Source organism: Poecilia mexicana, unplaced genomic scaffold (genome assembly GCF_051168715.1).
Source record: "Poecilia mexicana isolate PSO_F unplaced genomic scaffold, ASM5116871v1 scaffold_19, whole genome shotgun sequence".
NCBI lineage: Eukaryota > Metazoa > Chordata > Actinopteri > Cyprinodontiformes > Poeciliidae > Poecilia > Poecilia mexicana.
Genome location: NW_028263388.1, coordinates 11,614,065 through 11,631,678, shown reverse-complemented (window position 1 = coordinate 11,631,678; position 17,614 = coordinate 11,614,065). Strand labels below are relative to the sequence as shown.

The 17,614-nt window shown below is 39.0% G+C and overlaps 1 protein-coding gene across 2 annotated transcripts; it reads right to left on the bottom strand.

Moving 5' to 3' along the window:
- Positions 1–382: 382 nt before the first annotated feature.
- LOC106915993 (inhibitor of nuclear factor kappa-B kinase subunit alpha-like) lies at positions 383–17,432 on the bottom strand. Of its 2 annotated transcripts, none has more exons than XM_088016584.1 (22): positions 17,231–17,432; positions 16,702–16,820; positions 14,757–14,851; positions 14,514–14,631; positions 10,653–10,722; positions 10,476–10,564; positions 10,302–10,391; positions 10,009–10,133; positions 9,523–9,630; positions 9,271–9,406; positions 8,132–8,329; positions 7,648–7,750; positions 7,435–7,558; positions 6,334–6,485; positions 6,181–6,242; positions 5,974–6,083; positions 5,827–5,876; positions 5,646–5,751; positions 5,370–5,517; positions 3,838–3,974; positions 2,808–2,907; positions 383–2,097 (listed from the first exon to the last, which is right to left on the bottom strand). In XM_088016584.1, exons 1-22 carry the CDS (start codon positions 17,235–17,237, stop codon positions 2,032–2,034), a joined length of 2,313 nt encoding a protein of 770 aa, XP_087872710.1. In that variant the 5' UTR covers positions 17,238–17,432; the 3' UTR covers positions 383–2,031. The 2 variants fall into 2 exon arrangements, with proteins under 2 accessions (XP_087872710.1, XP_014839470.1); XM_014983984.2 differs by having other exon boundaries at positions 17,253–17,432.
- Between the last annotated feature and the right edge of the window lie 182 nt (positions 17,433–17,614).

Below are 17,614 nucleotides of genomic sequence, written 5' to 3'. Positions count from 1 at the left end.
ATGAATTTATGTTTTTACTGTCAAATGATCTAAAATATGGTGTTCAGTATCGACTAAAGTACTTTCACAAATATAAAATAAATTTTTTCTCTACTTATCACCAAGGCAGCCATATTGGATTTTGAGGTTTAGATGGCTGAGGAAACTCAAACTTTCCTCCTCTGAAACCTAATTTCTGGCAACCTTTATTTTTCCCCAACTACAAACTTGGATATTTTAACTTTAAGTAAAAAAATGGAGGACAATTTGAACACAAGTCATTTTCCATTTGCTTTACAATCGAGCCTTATTTTATGTAGCTCTGTCGCATAAAATAGTAAAGTTTGAGCAGTTTTGTAAAGAACTGAACATCGACCCAAAGGAGAAACTTAAAACAACTGTCTCAAAGTGATTTATTATTTTTATTACCTGGTCAACATTTTCATCTTCATACAAGGAAATCTCCAAAAACTTAACATACAATTTAAACCAGCAGATGAAAACAATATTCAACTCTGAAGGAAAAAACAAACAAACAAACAAAAAAAAAAACGAATTGAGATACATAAATACGAAACTGAACAAAAAGAAAAGCCATTGCACTTTAACTCCATAAATGCAACTCAATGCCATTTCTCTCTGGCCCAAAGCAGCCAAACAGTTATCAGAATAAATACGTTCAACCATTTACTGCTCTGGGTCACTATGTGCATTCACATCCACGTCCCAAATCACATTCAGATTATTTTTCATCTAACAGTTGAGGAAAACCACAGGTGTCTCTGTGTTTTAGTCAGATTATAATCCTTAGTGAAACAACCTAATTTCTGCTCCCAAAGAACCAACATGGAGACCAGTGTTTGCCAATAATATATCTGGGGTTTAGGAGGGTCTTCAGTAGTGACAGTGATGTTAAAGCTAAAAAAAAATAAAAATAAACATACATCAGGAAAAACTAAATTAGAAATGTATAGTCATCGTAAAAGTATAACAATGACGTAGTGACCAGAATGTGATTTAAAAATAATAAAATCAGATCCATATTATAAGGTTTAAAATAAAAGTACTAGTTATTCCAAACTATAAAAATGCTCAGCTAGAGTGTAATTATTCAGAGTGTGTGATGAAAGCTTTTACACAACTTATGAAGGGACAGTCCAACCAGCAAACAAAATTTTGGTGGCTCGGTTTTCCTCAACGTTTTCCTCAATTTATCTTTGATTGTCTCGTGTTTAGTTTAGAAACCCTGCTGTAGGAGGTTCTGCTCTCCAAACTCGAGTTTCTAATGGGAGATTCTGACTGAATGCATCCGATCGACTCAACCGTTTCTGACGTGAATGCAGCAGAGACCCACCGGTCCACCGAACCCCGCCTCCTCTCTACCGCAGCTAAAAGACATTTACAGTATAGACAATGTATAAACACAATGGCCAGCCATGTACGAGGCACATATGACAAAACACCTTTGCTTAGGATATATAATACTAGTTTTTAAAAACATACACATAATGTAAACCCCCGAAAACATTGATAGTAAAATATACAAAACTGATGGAGAGAGACTAACGGTTTCTGTTTGTGTGGCGTCGGTGATTTCTGCCGCGGCTTCGGCAGCTTGTCTTCACAGAGAGGCTACATGGGAGTATCAAAGTGCTTTAATCTCCTCTTCAATCCGTCCCCTCCCAGGTCTCTGCCCAGAACATTTCCTGTTTTTTTTATTTCCCATGTTTCCTCTGGATGCCGCCAACACGAACCCTCACGCCCGGCGCTAGTTTGCTCAGCGATGCGACGGCGGAGACAAACCGATGTTCCGTGACGGGACGTTGTGCAGCGTAACGAAGAGGAGAGCAGACACAGCTTCGCTGTTCTCTTGGTATAAAAACAGGATTACTCGTTTATCAAACCGGCCACCGTGTGGGATGATGGGAGAAGACAGACACCACCGAGCAAAACGAAGGAAATCGTTTCCTAAACAGGATTTCCCGAGTCACATACGGCTGTACAACGCATGAAGCCGACGGCCTGCGGTCCGAACATCAGGAGGAGGCAGCATTACGCGTTTCGCTTTTTTAGTTTTGTTGTTAAAGTTTCATATTTTGTCCAGCTCCAGTCCTGCTCCTTTAAAGAGAAAAGAAAGGAAGAAATCAATGACTCAATTAAAAAAAAAAACTAAAACAGTTTGTAGATTAAATGGCTTCCTCAGGAGAGGTGATGAGTCGTAACTTCTCTTTTCATTATGGATTAAAGGAGATTGAAGCTAAAATCTAGAGCAGGTCATTGCGACAGACTATTTTGGTCTTTATTGTAAAATTAGATTAACACCAAAAACTTTATTTCAGTAATTCAAAGCAAAACCTGAAACTTATTTACAGTGCTGTGGAAAAATGTTTGAACTTAACTTTAATAACCAGAGTAAATTAAAAAAAAAAAAGCTGTTTTCAATTGATGATTTCATTTATTGAAATATAAAAGCTATGCAACAAAGTGGATGACTGATCTATTTCTCCATGAATATTGTGCAAATGATCTGAGTGATATAAGATGATTAATGCTCATTAATCCTCCTCTCTTAAAAAACCCTACAAACTTTCCCTTTAAAACCTAAACTTTAAGGCTTAAGGATGCAGCATTTGTATGCTTTTAACCCTTTTTTTGTTTTTACATAATTCATTTTTGCATTTGTTTTATTGCTCACACTCTGAGGTGAAACTTGATTCTTAAATCAATGAATTTTAAGTAAATAAATTTAATTTAATAAATAAATTTAATTAAATCTGCATAGATGACAGATGAAAACTCTCAAAACAAAACGTTAACCATGAACTGACCACTATGCTCTTTGCTTGCTCGTCTGCGGCCTCCTGCATCAGATTGGTCAGCTGACTGAGGTACTTCTGGTTCTCCTGCAGCAGTCGAGGAGCTCCATCACTGAATGATAAACAAAAAACCACTAAATCAGCCTCAGTTTAGTCACATGAGACCCACAAAACAAACAACCCCAAAGAGAGAACAGCCTCCTGTCTGCTCACAGAAAGAGGCTTAAAATCCACATTTCTGACATTTTTTGGTAAAATATTCTGGATATTTGGGCATGAAGCACAGTTTGGGACGTTCTTGAACAGAAATCAGGTTTTTCCAGAAATGTTAAGTCGTTCATTAGTACATGTCTAACCCTGGACTGATGTAGGTTAGGAAGCCGAACCTGTACAGTTTGTCCTTTGGTGGACAAACTGTTAAATTAAGCAATTATAACATTTGATAATTACCTATTTAGCAACAGTTATCTTTTAAGATATAATTTACCATCCACAAATCTGCTAAAGGCTGATTAAGTTTAGTTTAAAAGGTTATCAGATGTAATATTTCCTCGGTGTTTATGCTCAAATTAAAATCTAGACCGCGAGATTAATGTTGAATTTCTGAATGACTCAAAGTGTTGTTGTTTTTTTGCCAACAGTTGTTTTGTCCACTCCTTCAAGATACATTGCACTTTTTGTGGATCTTCCTCTTCTAACATTGATTATAACTTTAATTTAACCATTTCAACTACTTAGAGAATGGAAAGCAAAGGTTTTAAATGTAGATTTAATTAAGATTATTCAAATAGAAATAAATATGCTCAGAAAAAGACCAAAGCAGCACAGGTGTTCAACTTTGGTACTTTTTTTGTTTGTAAGGCTCATAAAAGTTTAAGTTTTACTGCTGTCTTAGCTTTTTAGACCCAGTTTGAGAATTACAGGTGCAGATCTAACTAAACTTAAAGCTGCTTATCAAGTAAAACAAGTGGTTTTTATTTAACTATGTGATCAAACATTAGACGACTGAAGTTTCGCCAGATGTGTTCTGGTGCTGAGTGACCTGTCGTTGCGTCCGGGCAGGGAGGTCAGGGGATGAGGGGAGCTGACCGGCTGAGCCGACTGGGACCACTGGGAAACCTGCAGCAGTTGGGACGACTCAGGACTGGTTGCCATGGAGTTCCGAGACGAGTTCTGGGCCTGAGGAAACGACCCGTTTTACCAACAAAGCAACAACAAACATGAACACCCTCCATCAACAACACAGGCGGCCAAATATCTGTGTGACAGAAAAGTAAAAAGCCGTTTGAACTCGACATTTCTTCTTTAAATGATCCCCATGCACGACCCCAAAGATCACTTTGTTTTCTCACTGGACAAGTTAAAAATCACTTTGCTAAGAATCTGAACTATTTAATGTTTTCTTTTCCCTCCTTTTTGAATTAGTTTGATCCAAAACCTTTATTATTTTTGCCTGAGCTTGTTAAGAAATTGAAGAAAACACATTTTTAACTGCCATATTTCCTTCTTTTCCTAACTCAAATTTTTACATTAGTCAAATCAGTTAGATCACCTTTATTTCCAAATCTAGAACTATTGGGTTTGTCAGAATCAGAAATAGAAAACCATAGATTATATGAAGAGTCTTTAAATCAAAGTTCTGTCAACTTTGGTACCTTCATTTTGTTTGCAACATTTCTTAAGTCGCCTGCTGTTTTTATTTTGTTTTTTAACTATGTAAAGCACCTTGAAATGCCTTGCTGCATGTGCTATACAAATAAAATTTGACTGATTAAGAGTAGAACTCTTAGCGATACATTTGCCATCCTAGACCCAGTATCGTTAGTCCATAAGTAGTGTTATGGACTACTGTCCATAAGAAAATGGAAAAACAAGAAACATCTGGAAGAAACATCTGGAAGACCGGATGTGTTGAAGAACTGGATTGGACCTTTTCAAGGCTGAACCCAGAGTCTTTTATTCTGCCTCAACTGCAGCATTGCTGCCACTGGGTGGCAGTAATGCTGCCACTGGGTGGCAGTAATGCTGCCACTGGGTGGCAGTAATGCTGCCACTGGGTGGCAGTAATGCTGCCACTGGGTGAAGAAAGCATGGCTACTTCAGCTTGTTTTGTGTGACTGAACTCTGACCTTTCTGGCAGAAGATTTAGTGTTTTCACAGACCAGATCCTGTCAGACAAACAATCAGGCAGTTTTCTATGCTTATGATATTCAGCTCCACTGATAATGTCGACCAAATGAATATTTAAAGTTCTCCTCTGATAAAATGTTTTAGTTGCATCAATGGCTCTGTGACATATTGCAGGTAAACTCTGATAATTATTGGTTCTGGAAACTCAACAGCAACACGTTGGTGTTTTTAAGACCAGAGGAGAGAAATGTTTCAGAGCGCAGGAACCCAGTTAGTGGAATAGTTTGCCTCCATTTTGAGACTGTTGATTATTTCAAAAAGAAGTTGAAGACTCATTTATTCAGACTGGCTTTTCCATCTTTAAATTTTCTTTTATGTTTGTTTTTATTGTAAAGCACTTCGTGTTTTTTCCACTTGTCAGAGTTTCTACCAGAATCTACTCACACAAGCGATTTTGAGTAAATGCCAGAACTCTTTCTGCCTTTTGATCTGCATCTGCATCACGGTGTTGTCCGCATCTTTGATGCTCTCCAGAGTCTTCTCGATCCGTGGAAACAAGTCGATGATCTTCTGCTTGCTAGTCAGGATTTTGCTGTTCACACAAAATAAAGACTTTGATGTGACACAGAGTAAAATGCAGTTGTATTTTCCATAAGCAAGAAAACGATTACATGAATATTCACACAAAGTCTTTTAAAATAATCTGATGCTTGCTCCTACCTGAGGTGGGTGTACAGATCTCTGAGGACCTTGTCCTGGTTCTGGACGGTCTGGATGATGGCCTTCACCATTTCAGAGCTGTCGCTGGTGCCATCCGAGTCAGCAGCTGAGGAAAATCAAAAATGTAAATGTAATTTTAGTTAGGGAACATTAGTGTTTTTGGAAGGAAGCTAATCCCCACCTTTGCATGTCCTCTTCAGCTGCATGTAGATGTCTATTGCCTTTCCTTCTCTGGAATAAAATAGATTTAAATGTTTAAAAACCTTCATTCTGGAGCTTTTTATCGGCCGAACCTTTAAACTGCTGCATGTTCAGCCTGAACACTCACAGCTGCTCCATCTTGTCTCCTTGTCGCCGAGCGTACGGGCTCCTCTGAAGCTCCACGATCTCAGAGTGCAGAGCCATGATCTCGTCATCTAAATGGCTCACTTCTGCCACCTGCAGGAGAAAACCACCACAGACGCAAAGAGGTGTTAAATTATACATTAAAAACAAAACACATTTAAATGAAGTTTTGTTTGTTTTATTCCATTACCTGTGCAAAGGTAGCAGCTCTTTCTTCATTTTCCTGCCAGGCTTTCAGCATCTTCTCAGACGCTTTGGACAAACACAGGACACTAATCAACACACACCAGCAGAGTGATTCAGCTCCAAGATGAAAACAATGCAGCCGCCATAGGAAACTCACATATCCCATAGTGCATCTGGTCGCTGTACTTCTCCAGGTCATACTGGATGCTGCTCTTGAAGAAATCCAGCTTGGCCCTGAGCTGCTGAGAGAAGCCGAACATGCTGTTTTTACACCGGGTCAGGTTGGTGTTGTAGCGCAGGAGGCTCAGCCTGCAGGAAGAAACACGGAGAGTTTGTTTAAAGAAGCACCAACGTACAGAGACGCACGCCTATAGGTATTCAGCCGTTTAGAACAACTACAGCAGAAAAATGCTTCATTTTATGCTTAAAAATATATTGAGAAACAAATCCTGAATTTAAATGTTCTTTTGATCTGGAAAAATAATACTTATTTTCCCCTTGCCCAGTTGTCTCCCATATCCTGGAAAAGCCCCGACTCCCTTCCTGCCACAGTTCTTCCTTACACTAAACTTTCTGCCAGTATGGTTGGATTCAACACTCTAAACAATCAGGTTCTTAATAATAACTTTTTGTAGCCTCCCCTCCTCGTGGACGGCGTCAATATCCGTCAAGTCAGCAGTCTCTCATAACCGTTTGAAATCATTTCTTACTTGTTTTTGTTTTGTTTTATGTGAGGTAATTTCACTTATATAAGCACATTTTCAGCAACAAGGCAATCCAATGTGTTTTACATGAATTAGAAGGAAATACAACAAAACAAATGAAAGAGAAAAAATAAAATAAAAAATGTTTAAGAATAAGTAGACCGTGATTTATAAGCTGCCAGGGGTTTCTCTGGATTCTTGTTCTGATAATGTTGATCAAGGTTATGAGAAGTTTTCTCTAGATAAACTAATGGAAAGTGAATATAGAGGAATAGGTACACCTCTAAATAATAGGTTTAATATGTTTTAAGCCATAATCATCAAAACAAAGGCTTGAAATAAATCACTGTGTGTAATATATCTACATGAGTTTTACTTTAAAAAAATAAATTAGCAAAATTAATCGACTTCTTCATTTTATTACATTATTAATCTCTAGTGATTGTAATCAATACTTGGTGCTACAATCAGAACCAGCAGTTTCTTTCTTCCACCAAGTATAAACCTGGTTCCTGGAGGCAAAGATGGCCGCCAGCAGCTGAATAACGACTCACATGGCAGCTCTCTGGCCTTGGAAGAGTCTGCTGTAGTCGTCTTTCAGACCACAGATGTAGTTCACCGCTTCACCCCAAACTTTCTTCAACTCAACCAGAGGCAGCGACTTCTTTGAATCTTGGACTAGAAATTAAAAAAAAACACACATGGTCTCTCTCAGCTCCCTTCAGTTTTTGTTCATGAAGCAGCACAGCTACCTAAAGGCACCTCACCGATGTTGTTGACTCTGTCAGGCAGATGTCTGGCGTTGAGGGGACCAGAGTAGTTGGTGATGCTCTTATCAAACAAGTACACAATGTACTCGTCCCACCCTCGCTACACAGCAGGAGAAAAGAACAAAGAATTAAACAAACCACGTTAATAAAGCCACGGTGATAATAAATATTTACCTCTATATTTTAATTGAAAAACATAAATATCTAATTTAAAAGAAGGTAATATAATAAATCAATACAGTCTAATGTAGTAATGCAGAACTAAGTTAAGGAATAAAGTAGATATTAGACTTAAGCAATAACTTAATTTGTTCTGTTAAGATTAATACAACAAATTTTTGAATGATGATAATGTCTCGAGCTACAGAAGTCACTTCAGTTGTTATTGTCGATGCCGTCATAGGACCATGTACTGAAGGTCTGTACTGACCAATCAGCCGTCTGTCACACGGCTAAAGCTTTGACCTGCTAACCAACGCACCATTCCGTCCAACGGGACGCACTGGTTGGCCGGCTTCCTGGGGTCCAGAGAGACGCCCGTCTCCTGCAGCAGCTCCTGGTTGACGACTTCAATTTTGGTTTCGGCCTCGATGCGCATCTGCAGACTATGAAGACTCTCATCTGGACTCAGTTTGAAGGAAAGGACCTGAGCTGTGGTCATGTTCAGGATGTGGACGACCTGAAAACCAGAGAAGATTAGCAGCAATGTAGCGAACAGCCAGGACACACAGAGCACCCAGAGTTTGGATCGTCACGCTATTAAAATTTCAAACTCAGACAATAAGAAAAATTACAGCAAGGCAACATTTTTAAGTCTCAGGCTTCTTTCTGAATAATTACTTATATTATGGCAATATTTCAGCTTCCTTTAGATAAGTAGTTGAGAATTCAGTCCTCACTGGTTAAAATACATAATTTGAAAATGACACTTCCCTGTTTGGCCAAAATATAATATTAATAACGGCACAGTCTCTTATTCTGTTTTAAATATATTTTACATCGGTTTGAATCTTAACCTTGAACTTGCTGGTACATTTCTATTCTACTCTCTTTCCTCTTTATGAAAGCTTGTACCTTTAAATTAGTTATGAAATTATTTTTGTTATAACCGCTTCTCTTTAGCGTGCGCTTGCATTTCGCTGTTGATACAAACACATTTCACTTCTGATCGTTTTAAGTTGCTTCCAAACATCAAAATCGTAGAGTTAGCTTCTAGCATTAGCGCAGCTAGCATGTGGCATTCTTCAGCATTTCCTTTCCCCCCGGTGTCTGCCTCATAGCAATAGTTTCTCCAAAAAACACATTTGTGTTAGCTTTGTCGGTTAATATGTTTTTTTTTTTCCAGCTGTACTCGCCACGATAGCAGAGTTCAAACCATGGAAACAGCAACATGTTGGGGAGAGGCTGAGTGTTACAATTTGAGCAAATGTAAGCAAATTAGTATTTTTGAACAACTATTTTTATTCTAGTCTCAATTACATGGAGATATTAATTATTTTTGACAACCATAACAGCATTCATACAAATCCACTTCTCATGTTTTCAGTAATGACCCACAGCATAAAGTTGCTGTTATAATTACAACAACCATTGTGCTAACCAGGTCCTTTGGTAACTCACACTCATGTTCAGCAGGTCATCCAGCATCTCAAAGCACATGGGTCTCTTTGAGGCGCGCTGCACTGGACCGCCTCTCTGTTCCTGGTTCCACTTCAGCATCAGCTGCAGGACGTTTTCCAGCGGTTCCACCAGCGTCCTGCGTCACATGGGGAAAAACTTACACTGAAAGTAACACACCAAAAACTGCATCCTGCAGAGAACAGCATTTCCAGTGCCAACATTGTTACTATTATTTTCCTTTAGCACGCTAACCTGCTGAGGTTGTTTGGTTGAGCAAGATGTGTTGAGAACTTGACTTCACCGTTAGAATCTTCTACTGCCATGATGTCTTTTGGACCTTTATTCTTCACTATGCCAGCCCTGCAAAACAAGAAAAAAACGCAACCTGATCAGTTACAGAGGAGGAAAAGAGTCAATTGTAATTTTATCTTTCATGCCTCTAAAGGTGAAACCGATAAGCCCAACAAGCTGAAGAGTTCTCAGTTTACAACCATCAAGGAAAGGTTGAATCTACCTTCTTTACATTAAACTACACAGATTTATTTGTCCAAATCCAGTTCAGCCAGAATATAATTGGGTTTGGATCCTTACAGTCTTTGGTGTGACAGTGTAGATTAATCAAATCTTACAAATCTTTCCGTTTTAATTTGCAAATCCAAGTCACAATGTCAGATTGGGCCTAAAAAGTCCAACAAATTAATTTTGATTACAGTCTGACGATCGCTGAGGCGATCTTACCACTGCACAGGTTGCCAGTTGTGTAGAAAGGGACGGAAGCCGCAGCAGCATTCAAAAACCATCGTTCCAAAGCTCCAGAAGTCCACAGCGACCGTGTATGGCTTGTTGTCAAACAGCTCAGGAGCCTGCAGAGGAAGAGGAGCTGGTTTCAGCAAACTGTTACACCAATGACTCTGTGGTTTGATTCTTAGTGAATCTGTCAGCATCGTTAAAGGAGAAAACATGGAAACTCGGAACAAAATTCATCAAATGAAGCAAATGTGCTGCAGATTAGCACATATTTAGGTGTTCACCAGGTACTGAAGAGTTCCCACGAAGGAAGTGCACAAACTGCCCTGGTCCAGATCTTTGGCATAACCCAAGTCAATGATTTTATGAACCACCTGCAAGTGATACAGATAAATATAGTCATGCTAAAACTAAGAGAAAGAGTCAGCCAAGATTAGAGCAGACATGCCGTACTTTACCTTTCCACCGCAGTCCTGGAGAACAATGTTTTCTGGTTTCAGGTCCCTGTGTATGATCTTGTTTTCGTGCAGATACTGAATGCCACTTCCTGGATCAGAGGTTGGCAATTAAATTCAGTGAGGAGCTTTGAAAACTACATCCCGAAATGCAAAAGGTGAAACAGCAAGAGGACGTACCGACGTCATGGAGTAATGAAAGCACTTCACTTTCTTTCAGACCGCAGCAGTTTTCAGGTTTGCTCAGCACCTGTGGTCGGTTAACATCACAACACAAAGTACGTCAGGAAGAGGATTATCCTCTCAATGGAACATGATGCACAAATGTTTTAATGGAAGTGTATTTAGAAGACGGTAAAGAAATGCATTAGCTACGTAATAATCCAAATTGGGTTGGCCTTTCATTCTAAAGTAAAGGCTGCTAGTCAATAAACAGAAGCCCCATGTAGATTATAGTTCTGATCCATAATGAAATCATTATGGATCATTTTCTTCCTTCATGTCAAACAACGTAAAGATCTTGCAACTGGGTTTGCAGAATACAGAGATCCTGAACATTACATGAAAAATCCAGGCTTTTCAAGACTCAATTTCCCAGAGTTCTCGGTCCTTTACACTAATTTTAAAGTAAAAAAAAAAAAAAAAAAAGGCTGCTGTGAATTTCAGGATTTCCCTCAGTGTTTTACAAGCCTGGCGGGCCACCAGGCTTTACTTGTGCCCTCACCAGGCTAAGCATTACTTTTTTATTTAAGTATTTTTTTTTTAAATGTTTGCATTTTTTAAGACTTTATAGTTGGTGTTCAGGTATTAATCTTCCAATAACACATACCTATCAAGTGATATTTTCAAATTTCCTGTCAACTTTAAACATTTTTAAACTCAAAAACATGACGGGCTGCTGGATGAATGACTGCAGCCAACCACCAGGCTTAGCAAGTTTTCTGGGGGAAACCTTGAATTTATTGCAGATATGTCTACAAAGGGTCAGAATTTGAATTGGTAACACATGAAAACCAGTAAAAGAAGGTATGGAAGGACACGAAGAAAGATGGAAAGAATTAATGGATACATAGAAATAAGTAAAAGAAGGAAGCTGAGACAAGAAATGAATTGCACAAAGAAGGAAGAAATCCAAACTCTGATAAAAAGCAACAAGATACAAGACAAAATGTAGACAACAGAATGAGAAATCAATTATGTTTCTCAACACATATATTTTCCATAATATTCCTGGAAAATCCTGAAATGAGATCCCATACTTTTCTGTAAGAAAACCTAAGAATCGAAGAAGTGTGTTTTAATGGGCAGCCCTCATGTGCGTAAGATGTGTGGGATTTTCCCCAGGGGAATCCCCCACACAGCGCTGAGGTCTGTGTGCATCCACAGGCAGGCTGCTGACCAAACCCACTGACTGCTTTAAACACTAAGCTGTTGTGCTGCTTCCTCAGCCTGTTATCATCTGCATCTGAATCTGCTGATCAACATATTTCTCAGAACAGACAGAATCAGGAAGAGATTTTCACTCGCTGCATGAGGACACTTGTGGTTTTGGTTTTGCTTTTCGCTACGTCTAGCGCCGCAGGTTACAGGTTTGTAAAAACCTCCAGAGGTTTTCACGTGTCTGGATGCTTCAGTTAAAACAGGATAAAATAAGCAAGCTGTCACTAAAAGGTAAGACGTTGAAGACGTTTCGCAATTTTTAACCAACACATCTGAAACTTTCTGCCACTGCTGACATGTTGGTGTGAAGCTAAAGAGCCTTTTCATAAAGATCAATTTATCAAATTTAATATAAAAAAAAAAAAAAAAAGCATAAAATTGCTGGGATTCAATAAACACCTTTGCTCTGTGATGTTTAAATATGAAACAGAAATGCACTGAAAGACGGCTGATGACTGGAGTAAATGCATTTTCCACCTTGATCGACGTTCAGCTGGTCAAATAAAGAAAATCCCCCAAATAATTAGAACTAGACGATAAATAAATAATAATATAGAATCAGGGATAAAACAAGATAGTTTCAAAATTAAATTAATTTATTATGCACTGATTATGATCCATTTTCTACAGAGAGGAGAAAATGTGCCGTTCTGACGCCTTAAAGGGTTTAGATGGGAACTAAAGTGAAACAAATGAAAATTATCCTCTTAATCTCAAATGTGTTTGTGTGTCACACCTTTTTCTTCCGAAGCATATTTAAGCATTTCCTCTAAACAACCCTCCATCACATCCTCATTCTTTCCTTTTTAATTGTGCAAACAGGCCAAACTTTCCGCTCACCTATTTTAAGAGGAGTAAAGACTCAGCGTGTTTAAATCTGCCCTGGTGTTCAGTGAATCGCTTCGTCATTTTCCTTTCTTGTGAATTAAATAAAATGTAACACTAATTAAACAAGAGAAAAACGATGCTTCCTGTTACTTAAGAGAGGTTGTAAGTTTAAAAGTAACAGAAAATGAAATATGTATGTGATTAACACTACTTATGCGTCAAAACAGGTGCAATTTAAACAACCGTCATCATCCACCAGATATTAAGCATTTAGTTTAATCTCCTAAAAATACTTTTACTGACGTAGAAATCTAGTTTTCCTTACAAAAAATTCTAGATGGAAACAACAGCTGACATGTTGATCTTTTGTTTTCTTATTCTTCTTTTGATATGAAACCTAAATTTTGATAAATCTCCTGCGAAAAGAAAAAAAGAATTTGTCTCATAATTTAACATTTTTTCTAACTCAAAACAAACAAAATCACAAAACAAATGTGGGATTATTAATATATAAAACTACCGTATTTTCCGCACTATAAGGCGCACCGGATTATAAGGCGCACCTTCAATGAATGGCCTATTTTAGGACTTTTTTCATACATTAGGCGCACCGCATTATAAGGCGCATAGAATAGACGCTTCATACTCTATTATTACACATCCACATTAATAAAGAAATGGTCCCGAGTACTTTATATAGTAGGCTGGCCCAGTCGTTGTTTCACTCACGGTGTTGGTGTTGCGATATTATGCCCAACTGCTTTCTGGGTAACACAGACCAACCGACACGCTGCCGCTGCAGTCTCTGTCTCTCTTCCCCTGCCCCTCCCCCCCTTTAAATGTATTATCAAACTTTATTAACAAACCAGTGTTCTGACAACTATCCCAGCATGCACCGCGCACTACTTCTTCTACGGGGGAAAAAGAAGTTGGCGGCTGCTTACCGTAGTGGACCAACTACGTAAGCAGCTTACTGCATGTCTGTGTAAACATGACGTCTTTCATTTCGATCTGAGTTAATTAGCGTAGCATTTCTGCCGGATTTTCACAACATATCAGCCACGACAATGGACAGGGGAACCAACAAGTTCATGTCATCTTTTTTGGACGACATCAAGGTGTTTGAGCCACTGGATGCCTCCAACATCCAGTGGCTGTTGGAGGCATCCAACAGCCACTGGCTGTTGGATGCCTCCAACAGCTAAAAGCTGTGACGTCCACAGCTTTTAGCTGTGCGCGTCACAGCTAAAAGCTACCGATAGATGAGAAAAACAGCAGATCCTCACACCCTCAGCATAAATATAGCTGTGGACAAGATCACTGATGCCTATTGTTCTTGCAAGGCTGGGTAAGTCGGCATTCATGGTTTTGATGGTCCACAATGTACATTAGCATATGTTTACTACTGTAGCTTGTGTTTGTGAGACGGTCACGCACGTGGTAGCTGCACTGTGACCTAAAATGGGCATTAGCCAATGAAACGCGGCCCCTGTGGTAAGGTCCGTTGCTGGACCTGTTGTGGCTCAATATTGGTCCATATATAAGGCGCACCGGATTATAAGGCGCACTGTCGGCTTTTGAGGAAATTGAAGGTTTTTAGGTGCGTCTTATAGTGCGGAAAATACGGTACTACGAGTTGTTTGGGTCCCTTTTCCCCCTTTACTGTGATGGAACAACGTCTTAACATTTTTCTAGTTTACATCACTAACTGGCTGAACGTCAACTTGTGGTTAAAATCACAAAGAAAGGTAAGTAAAAGTAAATTCATCTCACATTTCTCAGGTCTCCTTTGGAGCAGTACTCCATGGCCAGGAGGGGAAGCTCGTTTAAGGCGATGGCGTTGATGTCCTCTGGGACTTCCTTTGCAGTCACAACATTATTATGATGCAGCCTGAGTGAGAGAGACGACGCTTAGACCATCTGTAACTTCATCTAAATGTCAGATTACTTTAAATAATCACGCCGAGTACTAGACAGCTTCAGATAACGAAGACGAGACATTAAAAAGTGACTTACTTTTTCATAATCTGTATTTCTCTGCACCATCTGTCCCTGTTCCTTGGTGTGAGGTCGAGACGGCACATTTTCACTGCTATTTTTTCATTTGTTTCCTAAGAAAAAAGAAAAAAGAAAAAAAAAACAGATTATAGAGAAACACTGTGTCACTTGGTGTCTTAAACTTTATCAGCAGAGGGATCTGGGGAGGATTCACTGCCTTGAGAAAGGAATCATTTTTCCAGCTCATGATGAAGTTAGCATTACTTTCTGCAAAGGAAACCAAAATAACAACCGTGGACATTGTTTCAATTTCAACATTCGATCTTCTTTTGGTAAACAACATTACTGAGGATCTGATTAATAAGAAGTAAGGTTCAGCAATCCAAGAAGGGTTTTCTGATGTTTGCCCATTGGCAACCTTTAACTGAAGCCAGATGTTTGTAGAGAAGATACAAAGGATGATAGTGTTATGGTTCAGTGAAAGCAGCCGCTGGTAATAGGAGGAAATATGGGACAACAGCGACATTATGAATATTAGACATTTCTCCAAAATAAATAGAAACTACAAGATGAAACTGAAACTGTTTTTCTCTTACATGTGATAACAATATCCTACATTTTCCACATTTCTGGTTTTAGGAATAGAATTGACGACAGAATCATTTTACTCATTCGGAAACATCCAGGCCAGGCTAAAATAATCTAAAATCCTGTGGGAGAATGTGTTGATCAGATGAAACCACCATAGCTTTTTCTTGAATTTCTTTCCCACCATTCCTAAAAGTACAGGCTGCCCAAAAACCAACACTAAAGAGACCACACCCACAGTGAATTACTTGGGGTTGCTTTTCTTCAGATGGAAGTGCTTTCACTTTTTTTAAACCAGCCTAGAGAGCTAGGGGAAGGCAACACAGACTGAAAGTTTTACAACAATATTTTGGGGTACTATTGTGAAGTGACATTACGAACCATAAATTACTTCTTTTCTCGGTAACCGTAGGGCTGTGACTGCATGATGTAGCAATTATAGCCCCACAAACACAAACAGTACTCTTGAAAAACACACCAAATTGTAATATGCTTCTTTAGGACAACAGGGTTTCCTCCAGAAAACTTGCTAAGCCCAGTGGTGAGGCGCTAGGGCAATATTGTGGCCCACCATGCTTTTGAGTTAAAAAATGTTTAAAACTGACAGGAAATTTGAAAATATCACTTGATAATTATGTGTTATTAGAAGATTAATGCTTGAATACCAACTATAAAGTCTTAAAAAAATGCTAATATTTAAAAAAAAAAACTAAAATAAATAAGCTTAGCCTGGTGGGGGCCCACGTAAAGCCTGGTGGCCCACCAGGCTTAGAATGCACAGGGGGGAAAACCCTGGACACCAGTCATATAAATTCTGCTTACTGTAACTTCATTTAGTCATATTTTCAAACTTATTGACATATAATGACAATGTCATTGAATGAACAGAAATTACTGAAACTAACAATATCGATAATACGGACAGTTTTGGGATGTATTTATTGAAAAACGTCATTATTGGAATTTATTGTGACGATAAATCAAAATTCTTATCATATTTATCACAATATATGACAATAAGATAACGCAGGATTTATTATCCATTATCACAGTGAATCCAAGTATAGATGTGATATATGATGGGAATAGACATCAGTCTCCTACCAAACATGAGTGAAAGCAGGTTTTATTAGTTATTTTTTCTATACCTCATCTCAAAATTCCCGTTCATGTAGTAGTTTCATTTTGAACCACATATATAATTCACATTAAAAGAAGGAAAACGTTTTAAAATGTGGCCTAATTTTTTACTTCACAACCACTTGGCATTTTAACAGTGGCACTTACATTTATCTGAGGAGCTGCATAAAAGAAAATTAAAATGTAAAATATTGACTGTGCATAAGGAGTCAGTTGAGGTGATGATGACACTCACGGATTGCTGGAAGAGGTAAACATGGGCAAAGCCTCCAATCCCCAGCCTCTCTTTCAGCTCCCAGTCCCCGAAGGACTGGGTCTGCTTGAAGGGAGCTTTCTCCATTGTTGTGGGGAGAGCTGCAACAAGCATAGACAACAATGGAGCAATGACGACAACAAACTTTGAGGTTATAAAGATTACAACAGCCCCGGCAGTTTACACTTAGCTAAACAAAGCTACCAAACACAAGGACAGCGCTACTCTGTGAAACGTTTTCCTGTCATAACAACAATAAAATCAAATAGGACTTGTGTGTCGATGTAGCAACAACGATATTTCTATTTTTAGACAAAAAAGAAATGTAGGATAACGGGCACAGAAATGCTCCTTGACAGGCGACATTAGCTAACCAGCAAGCAGCTAGCTAGCAGAGCAACAGAATCCCAGTCAACACCAGGAAATAGCCGGAGCCCGTAACTAGCTCTCTCTGACATTAGAACCGAAAGCTCCGAGGCCCGTTAAAACCGCTTTACTAAATGTTACATACCGAACATCGCTTTGAGACTCACCTCTGGTTCCTACGACAGAGTCATGAGCCCGCAGGGGGAGAAATATTTCAGTGTCTACCTGCGTTCAGGTCGCCACAGCGCATCAACGCTCTGTGGACTTTCCCAACACAGGCTCAGGCTGTGCTACGAGAAAACCAAGCCGCGTTGCGTTCAAAGACACCTCGGTCAGCGTAACACGAGCCCGGCTCTTCTACTAGAATACCAAGCAGTGTTGCGTTCAGTGACACCTCAGCCAGCGGTGAGGTGGAACGCCAAAAATCAGTACGTTTGTAAAACATTTTATTCTTTGTCTACATTATGTTTCAAATTGAGCATAATTTATTTCATGAGCATGTAAAAATTTCAAAAGATTTAACATATAC

What these genes read in the sequence shown, in the direction of transcription:
- LOC106915993 (XM_088016584.1), bottom strand. An exon ending in GCTGAAGAGGACATGCAAAG is followed by an intron (nt 5,752 to 5,826) that starts GTGGGGATTAGC and finishes GATTTTCCTCAG; the next exon opens with CTGCTGACTCGGATGGCACC. An exon ending in CTGCCCGGACGCAACGACAG is followed by an intron (nt 2,908 to 3,837) that starts GTCACTCAGCAC and finishes TTTATCATTCAG; the next exon opens with TGATGGAGCTCCTCGACTGC.